Source organism: Phytophthora sojae, assembly GCF_000149755.1.
Source record: "Phytophthora sojae unplaced genomic scaffold PHYSOscaffold_14, whole genome shotgun sequence".
NCBI lineage: Eukaryota > Oomycota > Peronosporomycetes > Peronosporales > Peronosporaceae > Phytophthora > Phytophthora sojae.
Window position 1 is genome coordinate 1,322,623 of NW_009258128.1, and position 24,496 is coordinate 1,347,118.

The following is a 24,496-nucleotide window of genomic DNA, read 5'->3' on the forward strand; positions in this document are numbered from 1 at the left end:
AGTGTCTCGCGACACGAAGCATGTTGTTGGACTGTGGAGCCACCACGATCTACGTATCCAAGCGTTGGGTCGAGGAGCACCAGCTTCAGACAACCAAGTTCAGCGACAAGAACATTCGTGTCAAGCTGGGAGACAACCAAATTGTCGAGGCGGAGCTTGAAATTCTGCTGATCGAGATTCTGGTCTCGAGGCTGGACGACGCCTACAAGTGTGAGGCAGTCGTCTACCCGATTCCAGACGAATTCGATTGCATTCTTGGAATACCATTCTTCGAAGACATGCAACCACATATTGACTGGAGAGGTCGACGAATCGAAGGAACGGGAACGAGGACTCTGCACTGCAAGCGAACAGGGAAGACCTGTGAGCCGATCGAGGAAGGCGGGCCGGTGATTACCTCCGGGCTTCGGAGATCTGTCGAGGCGAAAGGCCTGTCGGCGAAAAGACCCGATTCCTGTCGAGGTGCCGCGCTGGAAACGGATGTGAAGCTCACGGTTGAAGCTGTTGGTGACGCAGTGCAGAAGAAATCCCCACGTGTTGTCCGCGGACGACATGATAACGCGCAAGCTGGCAAGAGTTCAGCTGGAGACGACGACGTTGCGACGTCTGAGCGCGAGAGTACTGTAGTCGAGGCTGATGGAAGCAGCAGTACCAGGGGTGGAGACAACGCCGTGGAGAAGATGTTCACGATGGGAGTTGTCGACGAGAGTGGTATACAGACCAAATACATCACGCGCAAGAAGTTGCGGAAGTTCCTGAGAATCAAGACCAAGACGAGCGACGAGCCTGACTTCATGTTGGTGCTGTCGAACGAGACGATCAAGCAAGTTGCACGTTCACTGCAACGCCGAGATCAGCCCGACGACGTTGGGAGTGCGAAAGCACAACGCCATCTGGAGACAGACTGGGACACCATCCGAGAGAATCCAGCTTTCAATCTTCTCATGGAGTATAAGGACAACGTGTTTCGTCCAGAACTACCCGAAGGTTTACCAGAGAAGCGAGACATCGAACACCGGATCGATGTGAAGGATCCAAATATGGCGATGTACCGGCAGCAGTGGCGACAGTCGCCGGAGCAGCAGCGTGAAATCGTGCGCTGGGTCGAAGACATGGTGAAGAAGAAGCTCATTCGATCAAGCATCAGTCCCCACGCAGCCCCAACATTCTGTGTCCGGAAACCAGTTGGCTGGAGAATTGTTCACGACTACCGGTACTTGAATTCGAACACCGTGCGTCAAAGTATCCCGATGGCGAGGAAGGAAGACATCCTTGACGCCATGTCCGGTGCGTACTGGTTCTCCACGATGGACCTGATGTCCGCGTACTACCAAGTGCGCATGCGGGAAGAAGACATCAAGTTTACCGCATTCCAAGCGCCGAACGGTCTCTGGGAGTATCTCGTTCTTCCAATGGGAGTTTGCAACACGCCAGCAACGATGCACAGATTGACATCGAAGCTCTTTCGAGACTTGAAGAACACGAAGTCGTTCTACGATGACATCTATGTTTTCACCAAGTCACCGAAGATCGAGGACCATCTGGACGCACTGCGGAAAACACTTGACATCTTGCGTGATAACAAGTTGTACGTCAAGCTGTCCAAGTGTGTCATCTGCTCCGACGAGATCCCGTGTCTCGGAGATTTCGTAGGGCGAAATGGAGTTCGGATGGATCCAGACAAGGTGCAGACCATCAAGGACTGGCCTGTACCACGGACGCAAGAAGAGCTCCACAGCTTCCTTGGCTTGACAGGTTACGTCCAGCGATTCTGTCCAGAGTACGCATCTCTGACAGCCTCCATGTTTGCGCTCTTGAAGAAGAAGAACAAGCGGAACGCCAAGATTCATCTCAGCGACGAGCAGCTGAAGAACTTCAAGGAGTTGAAGCGGCGACTGTGCAACCCGCCAGTATTGCACTTGCCGGATTTCAGCAGCCCCATGCATCTGCGTACCGACGCAAGCAAGTTTGCTGTTGGTGGAGTCCTTTTTCAAGTGGTGGACGGAGTTGAGCGCCCGATAGCGTACACAAGCCGGAAGATGAAGTCGGCGGAGCTCAACTATCCGACTCAGCAGCAGGAGCTACTAGCGATCGTTCATGCGCTGGCAGCGTTTCGGATCTACTGCCTGGACAAACCACCCATCGTCGAGACAGATCACAAAAGTCTCGAAGGACTGTTCACCCAGAAGATGGCCAACCGTCGACTCGCTCGCTGGTACGACATCCTTGCGGAATACCAGTCGATGTTCTCGTACCTTCCCGGTGCGAAGAATGGCATCGCAGACGCGTTAAGTCGAAGGTCAGACTACAACCGGAGACGAAGTTCTTCCACGACTTACGGGTGACCAGCTTCGACGACACATCCTTCAGCCTCGCGATCAGCGAAGTAACGGGTGACTCGGAGCTGATTACGCGCATCAAGAAAGCGTACAAGAAAGATCGTGATGTCCAAGCAATCTTGACAGCAATCAAGCGACGCAAATCCGACTCAAAACCAAAGCGCGAACACCAGCAGCACAAGAAATACCGCTGCTACTCCGAAGCGAACGGGTTACTGTGGTATCAAACGCCTGCAGATGACGCTCCACGGATTGTCGTGCCTAACGATGTGAAGTTGCGACAGACAATTATCAGCGAGTGTCACGACACCAACTACGGAGGCCATCCCGGTGCGGAACGTACGTACTTGACACTGGCGCGCCATTGGTACTGGTCAAAGATGTTGAAGTCCATCCAGACGTTTGTCGCCGACTGCGAGCCTTGTCGGAGGAACAAGCCGCGGTTGACGAAACCTCCTGGGTTGCTCGAGCCACTCAGTATTCCAGACGAGCGTTGGAGATCCATCTCCATGGACTTCATCACTGATCTGCCGCGAACGGAGCGGGGCGTCGACTCTATCTGGGTCGTCGTCGATCGGTTGACCAAGCGGTGTCATTTCGTGCCAACCACCAAGAAGGTGAACGCCGAAGGTGTTGCTCGACTCTTCATCGACACCATCTGGAAGTTACACGGCATGCCGACGAATATCGTCTCCGACCGCGACCGCGACAGGAAGTTCGTGTCCGCCTTCTGGCAGCATGTCTTCAAGTCCATCGGGACGAAGCTAAGCATGACCGTTGCACATCGCGCTCAAGGTGACGGACAAACGGAGCGCATGAACCGAACCTTGGAAGAGTATCTTCGGTGCTTCGTCGGTCCACTTCAAGATGATTGGGACGTCCATCTCGCCAACGCTGAGTTCGCTGTCAACTCAACTGTCAACTCCAGCACGAAGCTTGCGCCGTTCGAAGCCGATCTGGGCTACATTCCGCTGAATCCACTTCAACTTGCATCCGAGCAACTTGATAGTGTCCCCAAGAGTCGCCGCGGAGCAGAGTTTCACGAGCGACAGGCGGCGATTCTCTTACGCTGTCGCGAAGCGTTAGCTCAGGCCCAAGAACGGATGCGCGACGTCTACGACCGAAACCGTGTTGAGCAGATCTTCGAAGTTGGTGACAGGGTATACTTGAGCACGCAGAATCTGAACCCGAAGCACTCCGGCTTGCCCAACTCCACCAAGTTCGGACCCAAGTGGATTGGACCGTACACCGTGGTGCGGAAGATTCATAACCACGCGTACGAGCTCAACATCCAGGCTGGCAACAAACTGCATCCCGTCTTCAACACTGCGTCATTGAAGCCGTACAAGGAGCTGACTCGCTTGTCGAGGCCAAGCGACGTAATCTTAGCGGACGGCAGCATTGGCCAGATCGTCAAGGCATTACGTGGAAAGCGAACGCGAAAACGGCGGACCCAATATCTTGTGGAGTGGGTGGGCGAGGAGAAACAAACCTGGGAACCAGTGGAGAACTTGTCGCAAGTCCCAGATCTCATCGCGGAATTTGAATCTGCAAGGCGAAAGAAGCGTCGAAAACGGTGAAGCAGGATCAGCTGAAGGGGGGCTCAAAGGCCTACATGTATTCCCGTATTACATCCCCTCGTGTTGCAGAACCTGCTGCTTCATGCGCTTCTCCCGCTTTTTCTGCGTCTTCGACTTGCGCTTGCCGTGGCGACACTTGTATCCTGGTTGCAGCTCCACTTGCGCCATCCATTTCACGTGCTAATTCCACTGCTGGTAACTCAGAGGAAGAACGTCCACCGGCGGGTTCTTGCGGGCATTGAAATTGTCAAGAGCCAGAAGTTGCTTCTTCGGACCACGGTTAACCACGACAAAGCAGTGCCCGACATCATTGCGGCCAGCGCTGACGACGTAAACACCGGGTGCTTGTTTGCGGCAAACACCTTGGAGCGTCGTGATGTGGGCACTTGACTCTGGAAGAGCGTTTCGGAGAAGGACGTCGTAGTTCAGTGGCACACTCTTGCGCTGCAGAACTTCGAAGAACTCCGTCACGTCGTCGCGAGACACACCGTACTGGATGGCTTCAGGTCGCGTGTCTTCATACGCATCCCACATCTCCATTGTGACTAGATCCGGCTGTCCGAGATAGTACAAGGCCGAGTGGAAAGCATCCATGAAACAAGTACCAGCCTCCGACGCGGAATCACGCTCCGAGTACCAATAACAGAAGGTGCGCTTGTCTCCCGATTCCTTCCAAGCGTCCACCATCCTCATCATGTAGTGCGTCGACGGTTTGTCGAGCTGCTCCATCCAGACCCAGCTTAGCTGTAGCGGATTGCCTTCCCATTCCACCAAGTAGCAACGGTGCGGAGCCTTGCCCCTGACATCCAAGGCACGGACGATGTCAACTTCAGTGTTGTAATCCCAAGGCTTCTTCGGGTCGTAGTGGTTCTTGCGGTTGTTCGACGGGTGCTTTTTGGGCGCCGGAGGAAGCGGCATCGGATGCCACGTCGAAGTCTCGTCACCGCGACGCAAGCGCGAGCGGTCAACCTGAGGCAGGCCTTCATCGTCGTCACTATCATCGAAAAGCCCGGATTCATCTTCAGGCGAGGCCTCAAAGGTCGCCCCAAGCGCAGGCTCAGCAGCTATCGCCTCCTCGACAGACAACCCTTCCACATCGAGCATGAAGATCAACTCCTGGAGGCGCGTAGGTGGAGAAAAACCACCAGCCGAAGCAACAACCTCACGCGGCGCTGGCGACGCAGGCGGCAGCGCCGGGGACGCCGAGCCCGAATTTGGAGAGCCAAGACCGGGAGAGCGACTGGTGAGCTCTAATTTTTCCCACACACGCACCATCTCTTCGTCAAGACCGGAGTCAGCATCGCTGTCTTCACCAGCAGCGGCCACAACATCGACAATCTGCGCGAGCGCGGCGGCGCATTCAGAGTCTGCCGGCGCGGCCGACGTGGCGGCGCCAGGCGGAAGCATGGACGGACCATCGAGATTTGCGGTCGCCAGAGGCGACGCAGACGGTGGAGCCTCAACATCATGATCAGCCGTCGCTGGAGGCGAGGCAGAACGCGCGGAAGCAGGAGACTGCATTCCGGCAGCAGTAGAAACCGCTAGCGACACAACCATCAGCCCAAGGAACCAATCCAAGCCTCCAACAACCAGGCCGAGGCGAAGGAGAAGCGAGGTCGGACTAATTCCTCAGGCGACAGCCGGAAGCGTCGCGGTTCTCTGTCTTTTTCGGGAATGACAAGTCGGAAGGGCGCGCAGCCAGAGAAGGGGTGAGTGTATCTGATTGGTAGAAAGGTAAGCCAATAGGAGGTCAGTGTAGGTACGACTCACCGTAGGTATAGTGAAACCAAGTTAAAATAGATATGCAGATGTAGGGCCGCGAAGCTCCTGAACTGCGTGGGTGGCACTCTTAGTTCCGCACGCCCTCCCCCAAGACAGCACTTCTTCCTGTTAAAGCTGCCGTCATCAACCAAAGGAAGACGTACGCCATCGCCAGCAGGACGACCTACAAGACCTCGCTACACCTCACGCACAATACTGGCGTTGCTGCCAGCGTGAGGATTCTCTTCAGAGGGCACGTTCTCCCGGGCTCTCTTTGCAACTACACTCTGGTCGTGTGTCCTCATGGCGTTTTGCTCTTGGACCGTCAATGCGTCCATGCGTTTATTCCGAGTCAAAGTCTCTACAATTAATTGATGAAAGTGGCGAGCTTCAGCTAGACCTTCATCATGCTGCGGCCACGACATGAAACAATTGATTTTTCCTTCTCTCTCGGAATCGTGGGAGCGTGGTTGCAACTATGTGAAGAGGCGAAGAGGAATCAAAGTCGATCGACACGAAGCTGTATATTGGGATACGATCCATAAGACTGCGAAGTGCTGTATCACTTCACGATAAGCTGAAGATGACTTGACTCCCGCTTACTTGGTCTTCATGGCCGTGTTAATCCAAGGAACCGCGGAGGACACGCGCGAGTAAATGGCAGGGGAGCCGTTCACGCCACAGCCGCTGCCGCCGCTCACAAGACCGACCAGAACGTCGTCAGCGTCGCCACGGCCGTTCTCCTTGATGAACGGGCCGCCGGTGTCGCCCTGGCACGGGGACTTGCCCTGGGCACCGCCGGCGCACACCTGCGAGTTATCCACAGTGGACTTGGTGGCCTTGCTGCAGTCCGCGTTGCTCCAAATCTACCCTGCAGCTCCTCGGCGCCCATGCCATTGGGAGGAGGGGCGGTGAGGCCCCAGCCCGTAGCCGTCGCCCACGTGCCGCTGCGAATGTCCGCGCCACCCGGGGCCGGCAGCTTCACGGGCTTGTACTTGCTCGGCTTGGCCAGCGTCAGCACGGAAAAGTCGTTGGCCAGCGTGTCTTGATCTCGTCGCCGTCCTCGCCGCCGTTGATGTAGTGCGCGCCCACCTACACGAAGTTGGCCGAGGCCGTGGTCGTGCACGACGCGGTCGTGAGCACGTGGGTGGGGGAGATCAGCGCGCCGCCGCAGAAGCTGAAGTCGTCGGGGGACTTGGGGTCGACGGTGGAGCGGAGTCCGGTCACGTACGTCTTGGAGCCCTGCGGAATCTTCCAGCCGCCGAGGATGGCCGACACGGAGCCGATGAGGAGGGAGGCGGAGATGAGTGTGGAGACGACCTTCATGAGTGAGTAGCTTTCCTTAGGAGAGGGGGCTGCGGAGCTGGCTGTAGAACCAGGAATGAGGAAGGCGGTGAAAATCGTACACGTAGCGTAACGCTGAAATTGAATCCAACCTGGATTACTTAGGCCAGCTTGAGCCGAAGCGCAGAGGGCTCAAGTGCAAGATCTACTGTCGTCCATTGCCCATAGTCCATAGTCGAGGAATGCCAGCTCGAACCGACACATGATGTTGAGGTGCATTTTATAATAGGTTCCTTTCGCGCGGTCTCTGTTTATGGGATTGATTTGCTCATTTTCTTCACGAACAACAAAATGTTGACCGCACGCTTTAGAGAACCGTTCTCTGCCCTACAAAACATGAGGATCCATCGCAAGATTGGCGTGTCTACATTCGTACGGAGAACTACACCGTAAGCACGCGGCCGTGGAGCAGATGTCGGGTCTGAATTTTCAGACAGCATAGGGGTCCTTCTTAGTCAAATTTGTGGATGCTGTGATAAGGATCCGGGATCTTTTTAATCTGGTTGTGCGAAAATCATACTTATTTTTTAAAAGTTATAATCGAAACCATCACTGCAGTTTGCGATCGCGTTACTTTAGCATTCAAACTAAAGGCTCCACCAGCGAGTTATCTTGCTGCTGGTTTGCAGAATCCATCTACTGTAATATGGTTCACGGCGAGGCTAGAATCATATTAACGTTCGTCTTGTTCTGGGGAAAAGGATTCAAGTCAGCTTTTGGACAGATCAAACTTTACAATGAGTACCTAACTCTTCAAACAGGGACTGGAGCTACAGCTTTGCATCGACTGTCTTACGACCATGAAGGTGGAATTGGGCCAAGAGAGCTCGATTCCGCCCCAAGCGGGCTGGCGCCGGACCAACGAACCGGAGCTGCTAAAGCGGTTCAAACTTTACCAGGAGGCTAATAACTAAGGTTAAATAGACTTCCTTCTCTCTCTCTCTCTCTCTCTCTCTCTAACTCTTCAAACATGTTCGCAGATTTGCTACCCATGCGGTCAACCGTAGATGAGCCTGGTCGCCCTGAAACCGTAAATTCTCCGAATCCGTCTTACATACTTCGTATTATTTCATGTAATAACAGCAAGTACACATATACCATAAGTAGATTGGAGGGGGGGGGGGGCATATCTCTTTTTCCGTAGTGCTTCCAGAATAAGAAAATTTTCTGTAGTACTTCCATGATCAAGAGCTTTTTGTTAGTGTAAGATTGGACAACAACATTATTAGTACAGCCTAGAAAACTTCATTGCGTCGGTTATAGTAGAATACTAAGTAAGTAGATTATATTAGGTCTATATGGTTTAAAAATCCTAACGAAAGTTTCTTTCATGACGTCACCAGCTCCTCAACCGGTACTGTACGGTTGTTGAACGGAACTATGTCGAGCCACTTTTTGTTCCAGTTACCTACAAAAGTCCCGCTAAAGCACACATTCTTTTACACTTCACTTGCATACTTTCGTTTCCAGCATATCTTTGACTAGATTGGTCAAGAAGACGCGTTCGCCAACAACCAGGTGAGCAGCGAGTATGTACTGTAGGTCCCCGCTTTCTTGGCACCCCATAAAACCGTCCAGGTAGTCATGGTTATCTACTTTTCATCGATCCATTTCACATGTGTCGCTCCAATCTGACGGTCATATCCTGCTGTAATACCACATGTGCGCTGGAATGCAGAGAGTTCTCGCTGTTCGCGCTGGTTGTGGGCACAATGGACGACAGCAAATCTTGCACTGTAGCCCCCGTAACCCTCTCCGGGAGCCGGGAGAGTCTCCCGGCTCGCTCAAGCATAAGTAACTGAACGCTACGCTACAGTACAGCAGTGTACCAGCGCTTTGTCATTCTTGGATTTACCGCCGACTGCACACCGCTATCTCAGCCGCTCGCTTCCAGCAAGAATACTCAAATGAAGGTTATCTCGACCCTCGTCTCCGCGTCCCTCCTCATCGGCTCCGTGTCGGCCATTCTCGGCGGCCAGAAGGTCCCGCAGGGCTCCAAGACGTACGTGACCGGACTCCGCTCCACCGTCGACCCCAAGTCCCCCGACGACTTCAGCTTCTGCGGCGGCGCGCTGATCTCCCCCACCCACGTGCTCACGACCGCGTCGTGCACGACCACGGCCTCGGCCAACTTCGTGTCGGTGGGCGCGCACTACATCAACGGCGGCGAGGACGGCGACGAGATCAAGGTCGTCAAGGTACAGAACCACCCGCACTTCAACAAGGACACGCTGGCCAACGACTTTTCCGTGCTGACGCTGGCCAAGCCGAGCAAGTACAAGCCCGTGAAGCTGCCGGCCCCGGGTGGCGCGGACATTCGCAGCGGCACGTGGTCGACGGCCATGGGCTGGGGCCTCACTTCTGCCCCTCCTGACGGCATGGGCGCTGAGGAGCTGCAGGCCCTGAGCCAGCAGGTCATCAGCAACGACGCCTGCCGCAAGGCGCTCAAGGCCAACACCATCGATATGTCGCACGTGTGCGCCGGTGGCGTGAAGGGCAAGTCCCCGTGCCAGGGCGACACCGGCGGCCCGTTCATCAAGGAGAACGGCCGTGGTGACGCCGACGACATTCTGATCGGCCTCGTGAGCGGCGGCAGCTGCGGCGAGACCACCCCTGCCATCTACTCGCGCGTGTCGTCCGCACTGCCGTGGATCAACCAGGCCATGAAGGTCAAGGCCAAGTAAGCAGCGATAGTATACAGTTTTATCATAAACTACTGCACAAGTGATGGTATCTCATTTTTCAAGCTGAACTTCGTTTCTAGATTTGATTTCTCTCCACTAAGTAGCGGTGTCACTTTCTGAGGAGCCAATCAAAAGGCTCTCATTCGCAACAACCACCACTCAGTGCTGTAGGACTGGCATCCCAAGATGCTGAGCCGCTCTGCTGCCGTTGCCCGAGGTTTGCTCGTCCCTCATCACCGACCTTCTACCAGTATCCGTCGGCTCCCCGCCGTGAAGACCTCGGCGCGTGGCTTTTCCAGCTCCCCCGACAGCGAAAACTCGCCCAATCTCGAGCGTGGCTTCGACTTGGCTGCAGGCCTGTGGACTCGCACCTTCGAGCGGCTGCCTCTGCTGGAAGAGTGGCAGGACAAGAATGTCTTCATCGACTCGATGGGCAGGATGGGCCAGTGCCTGCTCTTCCTCCAGTTGCACCTGCCCAAGAGGACGAGTGTGGACCTCTTGGAGTTCATGGAAGGCGCTCGCATCGCCACGGAGGCCAACCTCCGGGCCATGAACAGCGCCGCGTTCCCGGAATTCCTGGCGGGGGAGGAGAGCAGCTCGTCCGACGTGGCCGACAGACTGCAGCAGTACACGACGCCCGCGTACTACAACCAAATGGCGCTGCGGGTCAAGAAGAACTACCTGCACCGCAACTTCTACGTCGAGTGCGAGGGGCTCGTAGTGGAGAAGCCGCAGCTCGCGCAGGTAGTGTACGGGCGTCTGACGGAGAAGCAGTACGAAGACTGGGTGGCATTCAAGAAGCCGCCGACGCAGTCGTCTCTGGACGCTACGATCGAGCACCTACGGCTCCACGTGGACGTTGCCACCGTGGAGGTCTTGGACGTGGTGAACCTTCAAGGCAAGACGAACTGCGTGCAGCACGAGAATGTCTACCGAGTAGTGTTTGAGTCCCGCGTGACCGACCCGGAAGAAGTCGACTGGCGCATTGAGGGCATGCACATCATTGAGCAGAAGGCTGTGCAACGTCCTTAGGTAGCGCAAAGCGTGGAGTAAAGTAGTCTGGTAACATTTTGCAGACACTGTAATGAGTGAACACGTCATAACAGCTTCAACACAACGAAGTAACCAATACAGAAATTCTATTCATATGAAAGTTAACACAGGTGAGCACTGCAGTAGCAAGGCAGCCCTTATTTTCACCGTCGAGGGCCTCTCATACAGCGGCCGGCACTTTAGTCTTCATCACTTGCTTATCCACTGCCAGATCCAGCTTGAACGGTGTCGCCTTGGTAATCCGCCAGTCCACCAAGTTCTCTCGCGACACGTCCGAGTAGAAGCTCCAGTCGAAGGAAGTCTTCAGCGTGTGGCGGGTAGGCTGGTCGTCTCCTTCGCTCCTGAACGCCAGCAAGTGCTCCGTGACCGCAAAGCGCACCGTCATGCTCAGCGCCTCGTTCATGAGGTAGATACTACACGTCTCGTCCTTGTGGTCCACCGCCGCGTCCGCGTACTCGTACTGGGCTTCCGCTAGTCTGGCATCGTTCACCTGCAGCTTCTCCAGCTTGAACGTGGTGCCCACGGGCAATTCCAGAGCTTGTCGCTGCTTGTCCAACTTGGCGCGCCACTCTTCGATACACTGCTGGGTGGCCACCTCGTCCAGCGACATGGATACATCTTCCAGGTTATGAGCCCACTGCTGCGCGTAGATCTGGGGTATCACCACGTTGGCCGCGTGCGTGGCGCCCGTCAGGAAATCTGGAAGCTCGATGGGCCGATCCGGTGGGATCAGACACACCAGGTACATGAAGACCCGGTCGCGCAGCGTGGCGCTGTGCGCGAAGTAGCGGTTGAGCGGGGACGACGCACTGTCCAGCTCCATGATCTGGTTGTACGCCAGGAAGGTGCGCGCCGCCAGGTGCAGCACTTTGGCTCGAGCCATGACGTACTTGGTGACCCTGGGGCTCGTCAGGAACGTCCGGCGCTGCAGTTGGCTAGAGGCGGGAGAGGTAGAACGAGACACTGCAGACAACCTAGCGACAGCCGAGATGTCGCGCGCACTACCCGAGCGACGTAGAGCGGAGAGCAGCATACTACCTTCAGATACTTCTGTTCCGCCGACTTATTGCGAACTGAGCTGAATTCTGAAGAAGCGGTCTACCGTCGGGTAGAACCGGTGCGTAGTCTTAGTGTGCGCGCACACCAAAGTCTCCACCACACGTCTTGCCACAGGGAAGGGCAACATGCGTGCTCTCTCTATTAGCCGTGTAGGCTGTGGTAGAGCGGTTCTACAGCACGGAAGAACCCCTCTACCAAGTAATATCAGAAACAATGACCGACGACACTTCGCGTCGGTGTCAAATGGTGGGGATTCTCCCCCCGAGGGGTTCCAGGAAGTTCTCGCCACGCTCGACAAGGTTCGAGCTCGCAAGGACGTCTTCGAGGCATACAAACAGCAAGACGTGTTCGCTCCGTCGGGGATGAGCTGGCTGGCCAACCGGTTGATGTTCTACCACCTCAACCGACCGCAACGCACACAAGTGGACGCAATCGAGTTCCTGCAAGGCGCCAAGTTCGCGATGGAGACGACGATGATGGCCATGTACTCGCCAGAGTTCGCGGACTACGTGGCGCGTGAGGCGGAGGCGCCCGGCGCGTTGGAGCCCGACTGTGACGTGGCCAAGATGCTGCACCAGTCGCTGGAGACGGTCAGCTACGATGCCTTCAAGCAGTTCGTGTTGCAGTCTGCGAGCGCTGGAGTCCGAGCCGAGATGAAGGAGATCGAGATGCACAGCGCACACCTTATGAGTGTGCAGTACGAACGGAAAGCCAAGAGGTCAACGACGAACGCTAGTGGCGCCAGGGTGCTGGGCGTTCCGGTCCACGAGCGACTCAAGCTGGCGTTGCTGTTTGACATCACGGAGCACGTGAGTTTGAAGCTGCCGGACTCGAACGAAGCCGAAGACGTCGCGGTGCGGCGCAACAAGGCCATCTGGCAGTTTGAGTCCAATGTCAGCACGCCTGAAGATATCGACTGGATCATTGAGCCGCTGCATCTCGTCGCGTAGAGCGCTAATTATTGTACGACTTGGAAATGGGCTTGAAAGCTGCAAGCAGGGGTCAATTATAACGCGTACGCCGCGCTAAGCTTAGTAGAAGTCGTGAGTACGGACGTTGGTTGCTGTGTTAAATTACTAGCGTTTGCGTTTCTGCTCCATTGTTCACTTGAGAGGTTGACCGCCGCTTCCACCAGCCTGAAATTCTCCATCATTGCCCCTTCAACTGGTCGAGCAACAACTTTCACATTTCGATGTTCATTCTCCAGATCAGCGACGTATCCTTCCATTTCTCGGGCTTCGGTCTTCAGGAAACGGACTCGCTTCTGCAAACAAAACACGACATCAGTTACCGGGGCCAGTTTTCCGGCTACAGTATTACCGGCTTCAGTTACCGAGGTGCCGCCTAATTAATCTGTGTTGGGCTGGCCACAGCACTCCCTCCGGGGTTACTGCTATCCTAGAAAACAAATATTTAGACGATTGGATTCTCACCACTAATTGTGGTTGTCTTGGTCGCTCAATAGTGCTCAGCCGTATTTGTTCTAATTTGTCTTCGGTATGTGTGATTTATTTTTCTCTGAGTGCCTGCAAGACCCTGAGCGGAGTATTACAGTACAGCGGGTTTGCAGTGAATTGATGCTCAACCATGTCATGTTTTAGCCCCTCAAAGTCGGTCACGCAGAATTTCTGAGTCGTACGATGCGCTACAACAGCCTGCTCAAACTTTGTCCTTCGGAGGCAGCAAAATGATGTGCAACGACGCAGGTTGCATCGCTCTTATTGACTTCGCAACGAACTTCTAGATGGCTCAAGGGCAATTCTAGCAGTGTTCTCTACCTACTGCCTTTGTCCCAGTTCTTCATGATCCGCCTTCGTGCAGAAATCTGAGGCGATCTCTCAGCTCAGAATCCCTCTTTTTGAAACGTATCCACTATTATAATAATAGTTCGTCCAAAAGCATTCAGGATTAATATTTTTTCATTTATCTTGCATGAAATGAAAGCTGTTAATGCAATCGCTCACCATTTTGCCTTGTTCCATTGTTTGTGGTATCGTTTTCTCTTGTAAACGAGCTGGGCGACTGATATGGTGCACTAAAGAACCGCATCTGTGTTCTGAAAAATAAATATGTTGCTTCCCGGCTTCCATGGTACCTTTTTAGTATCCTGATATTCACTCGTCAGAACACTGGTGATATCTTGAATGATAGAGAGAGAAAATGGAGATTTGACAGCGCCCCTTACAAAAAGAAATCATTATAAATAATAGACAGCGTCATGTTTGTTCTCATTTCGAATCATCTATTGTTCTGAGATGGTCGGGTCTTCGGATGGCGGCGTTTGCGTCTTCCCGTTAGTATCCCGTTAGTTGATTTTTGGAATTTCGGATCTATTGCAGCGATGCCATCAGGCTTCAAACTCAAAACTATCAATCCACAGTGAAATCTACATGTACCACTAGTAAGTCGGCAAGTCGACTGACACCTGTGAGGTAGTTCTGAAAAAGCGATTGATTGTAACTAGAACTCCGTCATTAGACCGATTTTATAATTTTTCAATTCCCCTCGCTAAGTATTTCGGCATTTGCAGGCTATAAGACGTTATTGTTTACTGTTAGACCACGATGACTGCATATATAAAGGGGAATTACGATACGAGCGAGAAAGCGTCCAACCTAAACCATTGCACGCTACTAAAATCAGCATTGCGCATCAAGTTTTAAGTCAAATCATGACTGCAACTGCTCTCCCGTTCACCACGTTGACTGCGTCCAGCTCAGAGAAGTTAGCCACTCCTCTTGAATCTCCACTTGCCTTTACTGTACTGCATACCGCCCTCGATATTGTTCGTGTCAGGAAGAATGACTCGCGCCAGCCAGCTCTTGAATTTCTGCCATGTCGTGTAACCTGACAGTTTTTATTCCCCACGTCTGAAGTAAGCGGTATCGCTACTAAAGTCGAAGGCGGCCGGGCTGCTGTCTTCATTGTTCGCGCCAGCGGGGATTGCTGGCTTCGCTGCTTATAAGAAGGGTGGCTGCAGCCGTGAGGAGGAAGGAGCAGAGTCGCATAGTCTTCTGGCGTCGCTGGTGTCGCAACGCTGGGGAAGTAGGGGCTGGCGAGTGAGTTGGCAAATGAACGGCGGCAGATAAACTACGCCAAGGTATACTCCAGAGGAAGGAGCACAGTTGTAATTTTCTGGATATATTGCTTATCCGCAGTGCGCTGGCGGTCATATTGAAGAGATAATCAAACGCCGAATCCCACAGTACTGTATTGTATTACTAGTTGCAGTCGTAGAGCGCCTCGGAAGTGTGGAGTCATTTACTTCTGTACCTCGTCGTTTTGGGCTTAATGCTGCTGGTGGTCGTGTTTCGATAGCAGCGCTGACCCTCTGTCCTTTTAACTAATTTTTTTATATTTTTCTTCACAGATACGGTACGGTACCAATGGCGGATTCAGTGCAACGATCAACCCGAGCAGAGGTTCGCATTGCCTGTATTGACTGAAACACGCAGCGCCAACTCTACTAAATTCAATGGTTCGTCTTGAATCTCCACTGGCCGTTGTTGTAGATTATCTTGCCCTCGATCTTGCTTGTATCGGGGAGAACGACGGTCAGCACCTTCTTCATGAATTTATTCCACTTGGACGAGTCGACAGGTACTTCGGGGGCTTTGATGGGGGCGCCCAGCTGGTGGAACCGGTAGTTTCCTCTCTCCTCAGAATCGGTGGTGGGCGTGAGGCGGAGGTTGCGCGCTTCGCTGCTGGCATCGTGAGGAGGGCGAGTCCGAGGCGCATGGTACTCTGGTTTTCGCTGCTCGTGGCACTTGGGGGGGGCATCCCTGCTGAAGAGGGAAAATAGAAAGTGAACTCTAATAAGTGAGTGACCATGGAGGAGCCTGCCACTACTACACTACTCAGAGGTCGGAAAACAATATTGCAATACAGTAAATAATTGAGTTTTCCAATAAAAATCTGTATTAAGCGCCCCGGTTTCCAATACAGTATCATATGAGACGGTTTCAAACGAAAAGATGCTTCCGAACCTAAGTACGAATCGCGATTTAACCGCATCAATCGAAAGAGACGTGTCTTGTGCTTCGTTTAAGCTATCGAATGCTTTGAAATGTTGAGAACTCGCGGAGTGACATCGGTCTAGAAAAATTATCTCCATTTTCGGACCCCTAAATTCACGATTTTATTTGGGGCGTGTGACCTCAATATTTTTTCAATTTTAACGTATTGTATATTATCGGAAAGCTCGCGCTAAAAGCAAGTGAATCAGAGTTTTTTTACGCTTTTTACGTGTGCTTTCACTTTCGAAATTTTGATGTCCGGTTATTTCCGAAAATTGATTGGTCAACTTCAAACGCGATCACATATCTCGATAACTCCAAATGGCGCCTAAGCATCATTTCGTTTGAAACCGTCTCATATTGACCCCATTATTGACAATAAATACCGCTTTCATAGAATTTTTGACTGAAGATGCCAAATTCTAGCTGCTAAGGGCATGGATTTGCTCAACGCCACATCCAAGCAAGTATTCCATACCCTAATGACTATTATATAGGTATGCATTAGCATATATAATATATATGGGCATATTATGTGCGTTTTACCATTGCTGAAGCTCGCCGGTAGAAAACAGCTTTGAGCGACCGATAAGACACCGACCGCTATCATAATACTGTGAGCATACAACATGTAACTACGCGTAGATTAAGCCTCAGGTAGCCTTCACAGTGAAAGCTTCACTACTAAAATTTTGAATATCAATGCAAATTATGATACTGAACTGCAGCTGCTGACCCCTCTAAATCGATAAAACAGTATGTTTTATGCGCCAATACAATATAAATTACGGCAATATTTATTTTTATTTGTCAGAGAATTGTAATATTTATTAGGGCTTCGCAATGATCCCAATACAATATAATACGGTATTGGCGGACCTCTGTCTGCTAACTAACTATCTTCGTGGACAATACTAACCGCAATCTGCGCATAATCAACCAGATTTTTTACAATCGCATACTGCAATGTGCTGTACATGTTTTTTTTTGGCACGAAGGAGCAAGTCAACGCTTCGAAGTCGATCGACTAGGTGAATATCGCGTGAAACTGATAAAAAAAAATACCGGTCCGTTAGATGACCAAGTGACTGTCGAAGTTGCGGACTGGCATTAAAAGTACAAATTTTGTACTGCGGCTCATGGAATCGGCTCTTGCTACTGACACCAAAAAAAAAAACACCCAACAAAAAAACACTGGGGGCCTTCCCGGTCATGCACAGCCGGGTGGGGATGGATGTCACGGCCCTCAAATCGTGAAAACCCCAAAGTGCTCCAGAGAAATGAATGCCTTGAATCCCACACGAAATCAATGAATCTGGGGTTGGTCTCAATGGAAAGAGGGAGGAATAGCCTAGACTAGGCCTGGGCCCAAAGCTCACTGCTCCCGGCCATGCCCTCGCTTCACAGGCACCAAAGTTGCAGTTCTAGGGGATCTGGTTTCACCTCCCCTCTACCGTCTCTACGCCCGGCCTCGGCTATACGAAATCATGCCAGGACACACTTAGTTACACCGGAAAACACACTTAGAGTCTACACTTTTCCGGTGTCAGCAGAACTTTTCCACGGAATCGCTCCACCATGCTTCAATCTGGGGTTCCATCTGAAGATACAGCTAGGATAGGCAGTCATAAGTACCTCGTGCTTACGCTCTTAAAAAACCCTCTCCTTCATCGTAAACGAGCTGTTTCGCCTACGGTTGTCTTCGAGAGTCTCACTCAGAGCCTACAGTACTATTGATAGTGATGAACAACAGCTTACCACGACATACCATTTCGTTGTACTTCTTTCCTTGTAGCCTAGTAAATCGTGCATGGAGTGGATGGAGTGAATTATCGAGTATGGGCGTGCTTTGTTGGGCCAACTCCACTAAATTCAAGAGCTCTCCGCTGCCTATGGGGCGCACCATCTTGGCTTCAAGTTTGCTCGTCTCAGTGGTGAACGGCCGCCAACACCTTCTTCATCATGGTACTCCACGTCGAAGCTTTGACAGGCACGTTGAGTTTGGCGAGGTTCTCGCTGAGAGAATTGATGCGGTAGTTGGGGGCCAGGCGGAGGTTTCTCGCGTCGCTGCTTGAGAAAAGAGCGGCAACAATCGGTTGGGGTACCTCTCCCTCTTTCATGACGTCTGTTGCCAAGGACACAAACCAAGTTATTATCACCGACGTAGGTACCGCAGTAACGCTGCAGCTCTGAGGTCTAAGTGTCTCCCCTCCTACGCATACGAAGTCTTTTCGCACGTAGTCGCAGTATCTGCTCAAATATATTTTTATAGATAATTATTACGTATACACGTTGGTGCCATTACGTGGCTGTAAAGAAAACAGAAGTGCACTCTCATTGAGAAAACCATAGCTCGATAAGAGAGCAAGTCTACGTATACTTAATTCGGTTGTTCAGCGCCATCGACCCCTCGACGCGAAACGTGAAAACAACTGAGACTCGATTAAGTACTGACGATCGATTGGGGTCTGATGACCAGCGAAGTGCTATTAAGGCTGTCAGAAGTATTCAATAGGCAACAGCCACGGAAAAAGGAGAGGAAAACTAGCTTATGGTGCTCTTTAATATCGTAAGAGAAGGTAGGGGCAGTTTTTCTTCCTGAACAATATTGACAATAAATAGTGGATATTGATGACATCGCTACAATACAATATTGATGCCCAACAATATTACAATTTTACAATATCCATTTTTATTTCCGATCCCTGCAACAATCGTGAGGAGCGCGAGGCCGAGGCGCATGGCTAGTGTAAAATTTGCTGATGGTTCGATGCTTGCTACTGAAGAGTAATTTGCGGAATGAACCCGTTGGTTGACGAAAGAATAGCTCGGTTGCAACCGTGGCTCGGTCCTATATAACTAACGATCTTCTTACTCCATTCAACCGCAATCTGCGCCTAATCAAGCTTTCCCGAAACCAAGCGCCTTCTTGTATTACTACACATATTTTTATTACTTGTACATCTCACGACATGCCCACACAGTCTGGGATGCCATCCCAAGTTACCAACATGATCGGCAAGCACAGATACTACAACCTCTGTACCTCTGGCTTATGCACTCAACAGCTCCCCAACTTCGTCGTAAGCGAAATGGCCGTGGTCGCAAGTCCTGCTAACTGTATAACAGCCACAATCGCAGCTCGTTTTCTGTGACTTTTTTTTCAGTGCATCCACTACATCATTGTCACTCTGCATTATTGTACGTGACTAGCATCTAATGTGAATTAACACTTTAAAGAATAAAGGAATGGGGCAAGCTGTGGTTGTGTTCGTAAATACAACCATGTTAGCAATATCATCGAGTTCCAAGTCGTAACTTACCCTAAGGAGGCTAACCAAGTATTCCAAAAACGCCTCTCAGGAGTGCAAAGGTGCGTAAATCAAAGTTCCACAACATCTCGATGCAGAAGCACATCAAAATCGAGATAGTCGAATCCGTAGTCACCCCGTGCGTTGCCTTTTCTTCTCCAGTCGACGCTCCTTAGTTTCGTTCCGTTTCTCGAGCCGTCGTTCTCGAGTCGTCTTACCGTCGACGATCTCAAACTGCTGCAACCAGCGCGAAGTTCGAGGTGGCACTTCTGGAAGTGGCTGGGTTGTGCTATTTGCTTCAGCACTGACTGCCCCGTTGGCTTGCGCTGTTGTTGGTGTGACCGCAGGCACGTGCTGCTCCAAGAGCTGTCGGGGTGAATTCCTGCTCCTCCTGCAGGCCATGACAGGTCGTAAGTAATACCTAACTCCCGGATTGGCATGCGATTGTACACTTGGAACTGCAACTGCTCCAGGCATTCCGTGTCCGAAGAGTGCTCGAGGCGCACCAATGACCTTCCTGGCCATCATAAGCCGCGGTGTGTAGGTCGCGCGTGGAAGATATTGCGTTTGTTCACTGTATCTCTCGCTTGACGGCTTGCGGCGGCTTGATTCGTTCTCGTTGTCTCTCAACCTGTTTTGCTAGGGATACATTTTCTTTCTTCTTCAGCAGTTGCCGTGCCATCGTGGGGTTTTCAACTTTGAAGGCTTCAACAAACTCGTCGCTTACAGCGAGCATTTCGTAGATAGTAGACCCGCCAGCCTTACAGCAAGTCAGGCAGATCGGCACCACTCGGGTCATTTTCCTGCTCTTAGCTGTTAACGCAGCCGACGGGTACGTGATACGACAGCATGCGCACTGCCGTGACGGCGGCGGGTTCTTCCCTCCGTGCTCACGGGCCGCGTCTTGCATCATCTGGACCCTCTTCGCCAACGGTATCAACTCTCCGTGGCAGCACTTGCACTCCCTCTCCTCCACCAATTCACCGTCTTCGTCGTCCTCCACTTCGATAATCTCGACCGATTGCTTGGCCGCGGGCACCTTGTTTTCAACCAGAGTACTTGCAGCAGCAGCAGCAGAAGTCGCGGTCTTTGTCTCCAAACTTGCTGCTACTGACTCGCACATCGTGCATACCGCTGGATTTGTCGTCGATAGAGCGGCTATCGGGTAAGTAATCCGACAACATGAGCACTGCCTAGACGTTGGAGGCCCCCTCCCCTTGTGCAGCAGAACCGCCTCCTTCATCTTCTTCACTCTCTGCTCCAACGGCACTAGCTTCCCCTTGCAGCGCCTGCAGCACTCCTCTCCCTCGTCTCTGCCCCTATCTCCACTTGTAGTCTCAACGGTCTTCACAGCTCCATTCACCTCCCTCTTGACGCCACTCACACCAACTCCCGCCGCCTTCTTCGCCGCTCGAGCCGCCCAGTAGCACATGTAGCAACGCGGCTCCGGCCACGACCGACGTCTGCTCTCGTCCGTCAGAGCCACAAGTGGATAGGTAATGCGGCAGCAGCCACACTGTCTGGACGGCGGAGGGTTCTTGCCACTGCACTGAGCAGCAGCTAGGCGCATCGCCTTGAGCCTCTCGGCCAGCGGCGTCAAGTATCCGCGACAGGTCCGGCAGTGCTCCTCTTCCGGCTTAACTCCGCCATTTCTGGTCGTATTGAGGTCGCCAATTGATCGATCTGTAGCGTTTTCCTCTGTCTTTATTGCTGGTGTTGCATTAGTCTGCTGCGTCCTCTTGTTCTCTTGATGTACGGCTTTTACTGTTCTTGGGACGTGTTGCGCTTTTGGCTGGTTCTTGTCAACGGCGGTGCGTCTGACGGCCGCGGAGACGGCGATGTAAAGCTCGTTGTACTGGCTTTCGTCCAGACCCTCCAGGTCCTCGCTCTCCGTCGAGAAGCCGTCGTCGTAGGGCGCGAGAGGCGGCGCATCGATCGCCAGCGACGTCTTCCGTTGCACGGATTTGGCGCAGTGTGATTGGATAGAAAGAGGCATGGCTACATTTTCGACGAAAAGGAATTTTTGTGGCTTTTAGTTGAGGTAAAGTTTCGGAAAAGTAACAGTATATCGCCGTAATTTATCGCAGCGGCTCGAACTTCCACTTGTCGTTGCCCTTGTAGACCCACGAGCCCTCTCTTGGCTTGGGGAGCAAGACCTTGGCCAAAATGTCACGAAACTTTTCCCACTTGAGGACGTGACTGGAACTTGGGCTGAGGCCGGTTTGCGGATGGTGAAGTCCTCTTCCGTCCTGTCGGCTACTGCGGTGAATACCTACGAGTACCGCAATTCGCATGTAGAGCTGCACTGTATGTTCACCCCGGTAATGTTGATCTGTATTCGTACTTAAAATTATCATATACAAAATTCAACATGTTGTATAAGTCACAACTGTAATATTGTGGTTATATCTTATTTGCCGGGTATAATAATTGGTCTGATTGGATAAAAATATGTAGATCGCTTCATATGATTGGTCGATGTAGGTGCATCTCATAAGCGGGTGCAGCTCTCAACATGCGAAATGCGGTAGACGGGAAATCATTGTTGACGAGCTTCGTTTCTGGGTGTGGCGAAGGGAGGGGTAGTTCGGAAATGAGCTAACTAGTGCAAGGGGCGAGGGCGATCAGAGCAGATTCAGGTTGGTAAGTTAGCTATGGCAAAAGAGCTTGTTGAAGTTGCCGGTTGCTCGTAAAGCATGGACGCCGCGGGCGCTGACGTGCATGTAGTATAGGACTAAACGTGCCGTAGAGGTGAGTAAGGTAATGAATGACATGAAGCGCAGTCAGTAGTTACAAGCGATAGGTAGACATTCCCTCACATCTTTTATTGGAGCGGCTCGAACTTCCACTTCTTGTTGCCCTTGTAGATCCACGTGCCATCCCTAGCCTTGGGGAGCAGGATCTTGGCCAGCACGCCGCGAAATTTATCCCACTTGGAAGGCTTGAACGAAACTAAGGCCGGTCCATTCGGGTTGCGGCGGATGTTGAAGACCCTCTCCTCGGCGTTGTTCGCAGCAGCTTCGAACTTAGCGGCGGGTGGATCTGCGCGGAGGTTTCTCGCCTCGGAGCTTGCAAGGAAAACCATGGTTACGGTCAATAGGATAAGACGGGACAGCATTCTAAGTAAGCTGCTGCCTTCAGGATTGGGGGGGGGGGGCTGGTGGTCGGCGGGCGAACTTGGGAACTGAACGCAGCGGAATGAGCTGGCCAAAGGGTGCCGAGCCCCGCTTACCACTCATGGATGAGGGACAACGTAATTTGGTCTACACCGTAATCGCCGATTTGACGCAGTTTTGACTTTACGTTGGTCGGTTCTTGAAAACCTGCTGAGCAGAGGAATTCGGGTCGCAGACTGCGGTGCGGCAAGACCCACGCTCCACCTCGTAGCCTCTAGAGTTTGCACAGCACGTAGGTCGGTGAGCCTGGAGGATATACGCCCTAAGTTACAAAAAGGGGAGCTTAGGAAAGATATACCGGTCTACTTCTACTTTTGCATGCAAAAAGTGTCGAACGAATGCCAGGAAAAAATCACACGTATCTAGTCAATGCGGTGGGGCGATACTGATAGGCTCGCTGCATTGAAGTGCGTTTTATCTGCATGTCTATCATGGCAGACTTTGCCATCGCGCCGAGCTGGAGCAACGCCAGCCTCTCATCGCCGACTCGCGTGTTAAACGCGCGCAGCACCTGTTCGGAAATGCTGACGTACCCATCAGGTGCCGCCGCGAGCACAAAGGGCGAGATGGCAACAGCAACTTTTTCTCGCTCAATCAGTCCAGCAATCCGTGCGCAGCTTGAACATCTTTAGCTACTAGAGGCTCCTTCAATACCCCCAGTCAGTTGAAAGTCGAGTATTTTATCACCCGACGCGAGGGTGTTGACTGGGGTTCATCAGTAAACCGCAACGATTCTCACCGGTCGAGACACGCGGTGTTGGTCAAATCGGGTGGCGCCTAACGCCGCGCGTGTCTAGTAGATCGCTTCTCGAGCTTGGCAAACACGGCGGCATTCGGCTGGATTTCTCGCTCGAGCGATGTGAGGCTGCCAGCGTCGAGTCTCCAGCTCAGCGCCCGGAGTCTGCGCGAGACTGCCATTCTGCTTTTTGCCACGCATCCCCCAGATCTCCAAGCAAAGCGCCTCCATGACTACAGCCCTCATCTCTCCGAGACGCATTCTCGTCCGCGCGCTCCAGATCGTGTGCCCGATCATCGCGATGATCTTCCTGTCGCTCGGATCGATCGAGTTCTCGTCGGGCCAACTCAGCAGCGGGTCGGCCATCTTCTCCAACATCGCGTGCTACTCGGCTGCGGTGTGCGGCTTCTACTACGTCGTGGCTCTGGGAGTGTTCAAGCTCACGTCGAGCGTGCCCAAGGTGCTGTACCAGCGCCTCGTGGACGCTGTGTTGGCCATCGCACTGCTGGTCGCGGGTATCGTGCACTCGACCTCGACGCTCGTCAAGGACTGCTCGTCGTATAACACCATGTTCGAGACCTACCACGGCTCCGCGCTGTTCCGCTGTGGTGACATCACCGTGTCCATCGTGCTCACGTTCGTCACCTGCGCTTTGTTCCTGGTGACGTTGGTCTGGAGCTTCGCCCGTGACAGCTGCAAGTCGGTCAAGGGCGACAACCCGGAGACGGCTCTGGCCCAAGAGGAGGCGAACGCGGCCATCAACGGCTACGAAGGAGCAGTGACCCCGGGCAAGAAGGCGCTCGGTGATGAGGTTTCGGAGCAGGTGGACCTGCAGCACCCGGTGCTCAAGCTCACGCGCCGCTGCGTGCTATTGCTGCAGTTCGCGTGCTGCTTGGTGGCCTTCATCCTCTTCGTGGCGAGCTACAAGCCGTACTACTCGGGCCAGTACGTGAGCCCCGCCGCCACGTACGTCATCCTGATGAGCTACAGCGGCTGGCTGTACGCCCTGTGGCACACGGTGGCCGTGGAGACGTTGAAGCTGTCTCGCCGTCCGAAGGTGGGCGTCGAGCGTCTGATGGATCTGCTGGTGGCAGTTCTGCTGCTCGTGGCTGGGATCATCTTTGCGGTCTCGTCACAGGTGACGGACTGCGACGACACGAACGCGATGCTGGAGACGTACCACCTCGGCACCAAGCTCTACCGATGCGGCAGCATGGACGGCGGCTACATCTTTGCCTTCGTGGCGGTGGCCCTATATGTGATCACGTTCGCTCTGAGCTTCCTGTACCGCTCGGCTCCTAGCAACTCGACGAATGAGACGACGGAGGTGGATCAGCAAGTGTAAGTAGGGTGGGTGAGTGTATTGTCCTTGAGCAGACAGCACGGTAGTGAAGAGGTTTCACTTAAGATACCAGATACGTTCGAGCATTGATGTGA

General features: G+C 52.8%; 9 protein-coding genes across 9 annotated transcripts; 4 read left to right on the forward strand and 5 right to left on the reverse strand.

Annotated features, from left to right (window-relative positions):
• Positions 1 to 2,652: 2,652 nt before the first annotated feature.
• Positions 2,653 to 3,111, reverse strand: PHYSODRAFT_531729 (hypothetical protein; the record flags this gene model as incomplete). Its single annotated transcript, XM_009540094.1, has 3 exons — positions 2,653 to 2,692; positions 2,774 to 2,898; positions 2,950 to 3,111. 3 exons carry the CDS (start codon positions 3,109 to 3,111, stop codon positions 2,653 to 2,655), a joined length of 327 nt encoding a protein of 108 aa, XP_009538389.1.
• Positions 3,112 to 6,279: 3,168 nt separating this feature from the next.
• On the reverse strand, positions 6,280 to 7,006 carry PHYSODRAFT_341752 (serine protease trypsin-like protein; the record flags this gene model as incomplete). Its single annotated transcript, XM_009540095.1, has 3 exons — positions 6,280 to 6,538; positions 6,622 to 6,683; positions 6,779 to 7,006. 3 exons carry the CDS (start codon positions 7,004 to 7,006, stop codon positions 6,280 to 6,282), a joined length of 549 nt encoding a protein of 182 aa, XP_009538390.1.
• Positions 7,007 to 8,931: 1,925 nt separating this feature from the next.
• On the forward strand, positions 8,932 to 9,708 carry PHYSODRAFT_341753 (serine protease trypsin-like protein; the record flags this gene model as incomplete). The annotated part of the gene is made up of 1 exon (XM_009540096.1): positions 8,932 to 9,708. One exon carries the CDS (start codon positions 8,932 to 8,934, stop codon positions 9,706 to 9,708), a length of 777 nt encoding a protein of 258 aa, XP_009538391.1.
• Positions 9,709 to 10,146: 438 nt separating this feature from the next.
• On the forward strand, positions 10,147 to 10,740 carry PHYSODRAFT_531668 (hypothetical protein; the record flags this gene model as incomplete). Its single annotated transcript, XM_009540097.1, has 3 exons — positions 10,147 to 10,271; positions 10,326 to 10,494; positions 10,546 to 10,740. The coding sequence occupies 3 exons, from the start codon at positions 10,147 to 10,149 to the stop codon at positions 10,738 to 10,740; spliced, it is 489 nt and encodes a 162-aa protein (XP_009538392.1).
• Positions 10,741 to 10,921: 181 nt separating this feature from the next.
• PHYSODRAFT_531795 (hypothetical protein) lies at positions 10,922 to 11,644 on the reverse strand (the record flags this gene model as incomplete). Its single annotated transcript, XM_009540098.1, has 2 exons — positions 10,922 to 11,329; positions 11,426 to 11,644. The coding sequence occupies 2 exons, from the start codon at positions 11,642 to 11,644 to the stop codon at positions 10,922 to 10,924; spliced, it is 627 nt and encodes a 208-aa protein (XP_009538393.1).
• A 538-nt stretch (positions 11,645 to 12,182) lies between these two features.
• Positions 12,183 to 12,770, forward strand: PHYSODRAFT_307389 (hypothetical protein; the record flags this gene model as incomplete). Its single annotated transcript, XM_009540099.1, has 1 exon — positions 12,183 to 12,770. The coding sequence occupies one exon, from the start codon at positions 12,183 to 12,185 to the stop codon at positions 12,768 to 12,770; it is 588 nt and encodes a 195-aa protein (XP_009538394.1).
• A 2,522-nt stretch (positions 12,771 to 15,292) lies between these two features.
• On the reverse strand, positions 15,293 to 16,206 carry PHYSODRAFT_307390 (hypothetical protein; the record flags this gene model as incomplete). The annotated part of the gene is made up of 2 exons (XM_009540100.1): positions 15,293 to 15,605; positions 16,202 to 16,206. 2 exons carry the CDS (start codon positions 16,204 to 16,206, stop codon positions 15,293 to 15,295), a joined length of 318 nt encoding a protein of 105 aa, XP_009538395.1.
• Positions 16,207 to 19,718: 3,512 nt separating this feature from the next.
• Positions 19,719 to 21,143, reverse strand: PHYSODRAFT_254451 (hypothetical protein; the record flags this gene model as incomplete). The annotated part of the gene is made up of 1 exon (XM_009540101.1): positions 19,719 to 21,143. One exon carries the CDS (start codon positions 21,141 to 21,143, stop codon positions 19,719 to 19,721), a length of 1,425 nt encoding a protein of 474 aa, XP_009538396.1.
• A 2,145-nt stretch (positions 21,144 to 23,288) lies between these two features.
• PHYSODRAFT_341760 (hypothetical protein) lies at positions 23,289 to 24,404 on the forward strand (the record flags this gene model as incomplete). Its single annotated transcript, XM_009540102.1, has 1 exon — positions 23,289 to 24,404. One exon carries the CDS (start codon positions 23,289 to 23,291, stop codon positions 24,402 to 24,404), a length of 1,116 nt encoding a protein of 371 aa, XP_009538397.1.
• Positions 24,405 to 24,496: the final 92 nt, after the last annotated feature.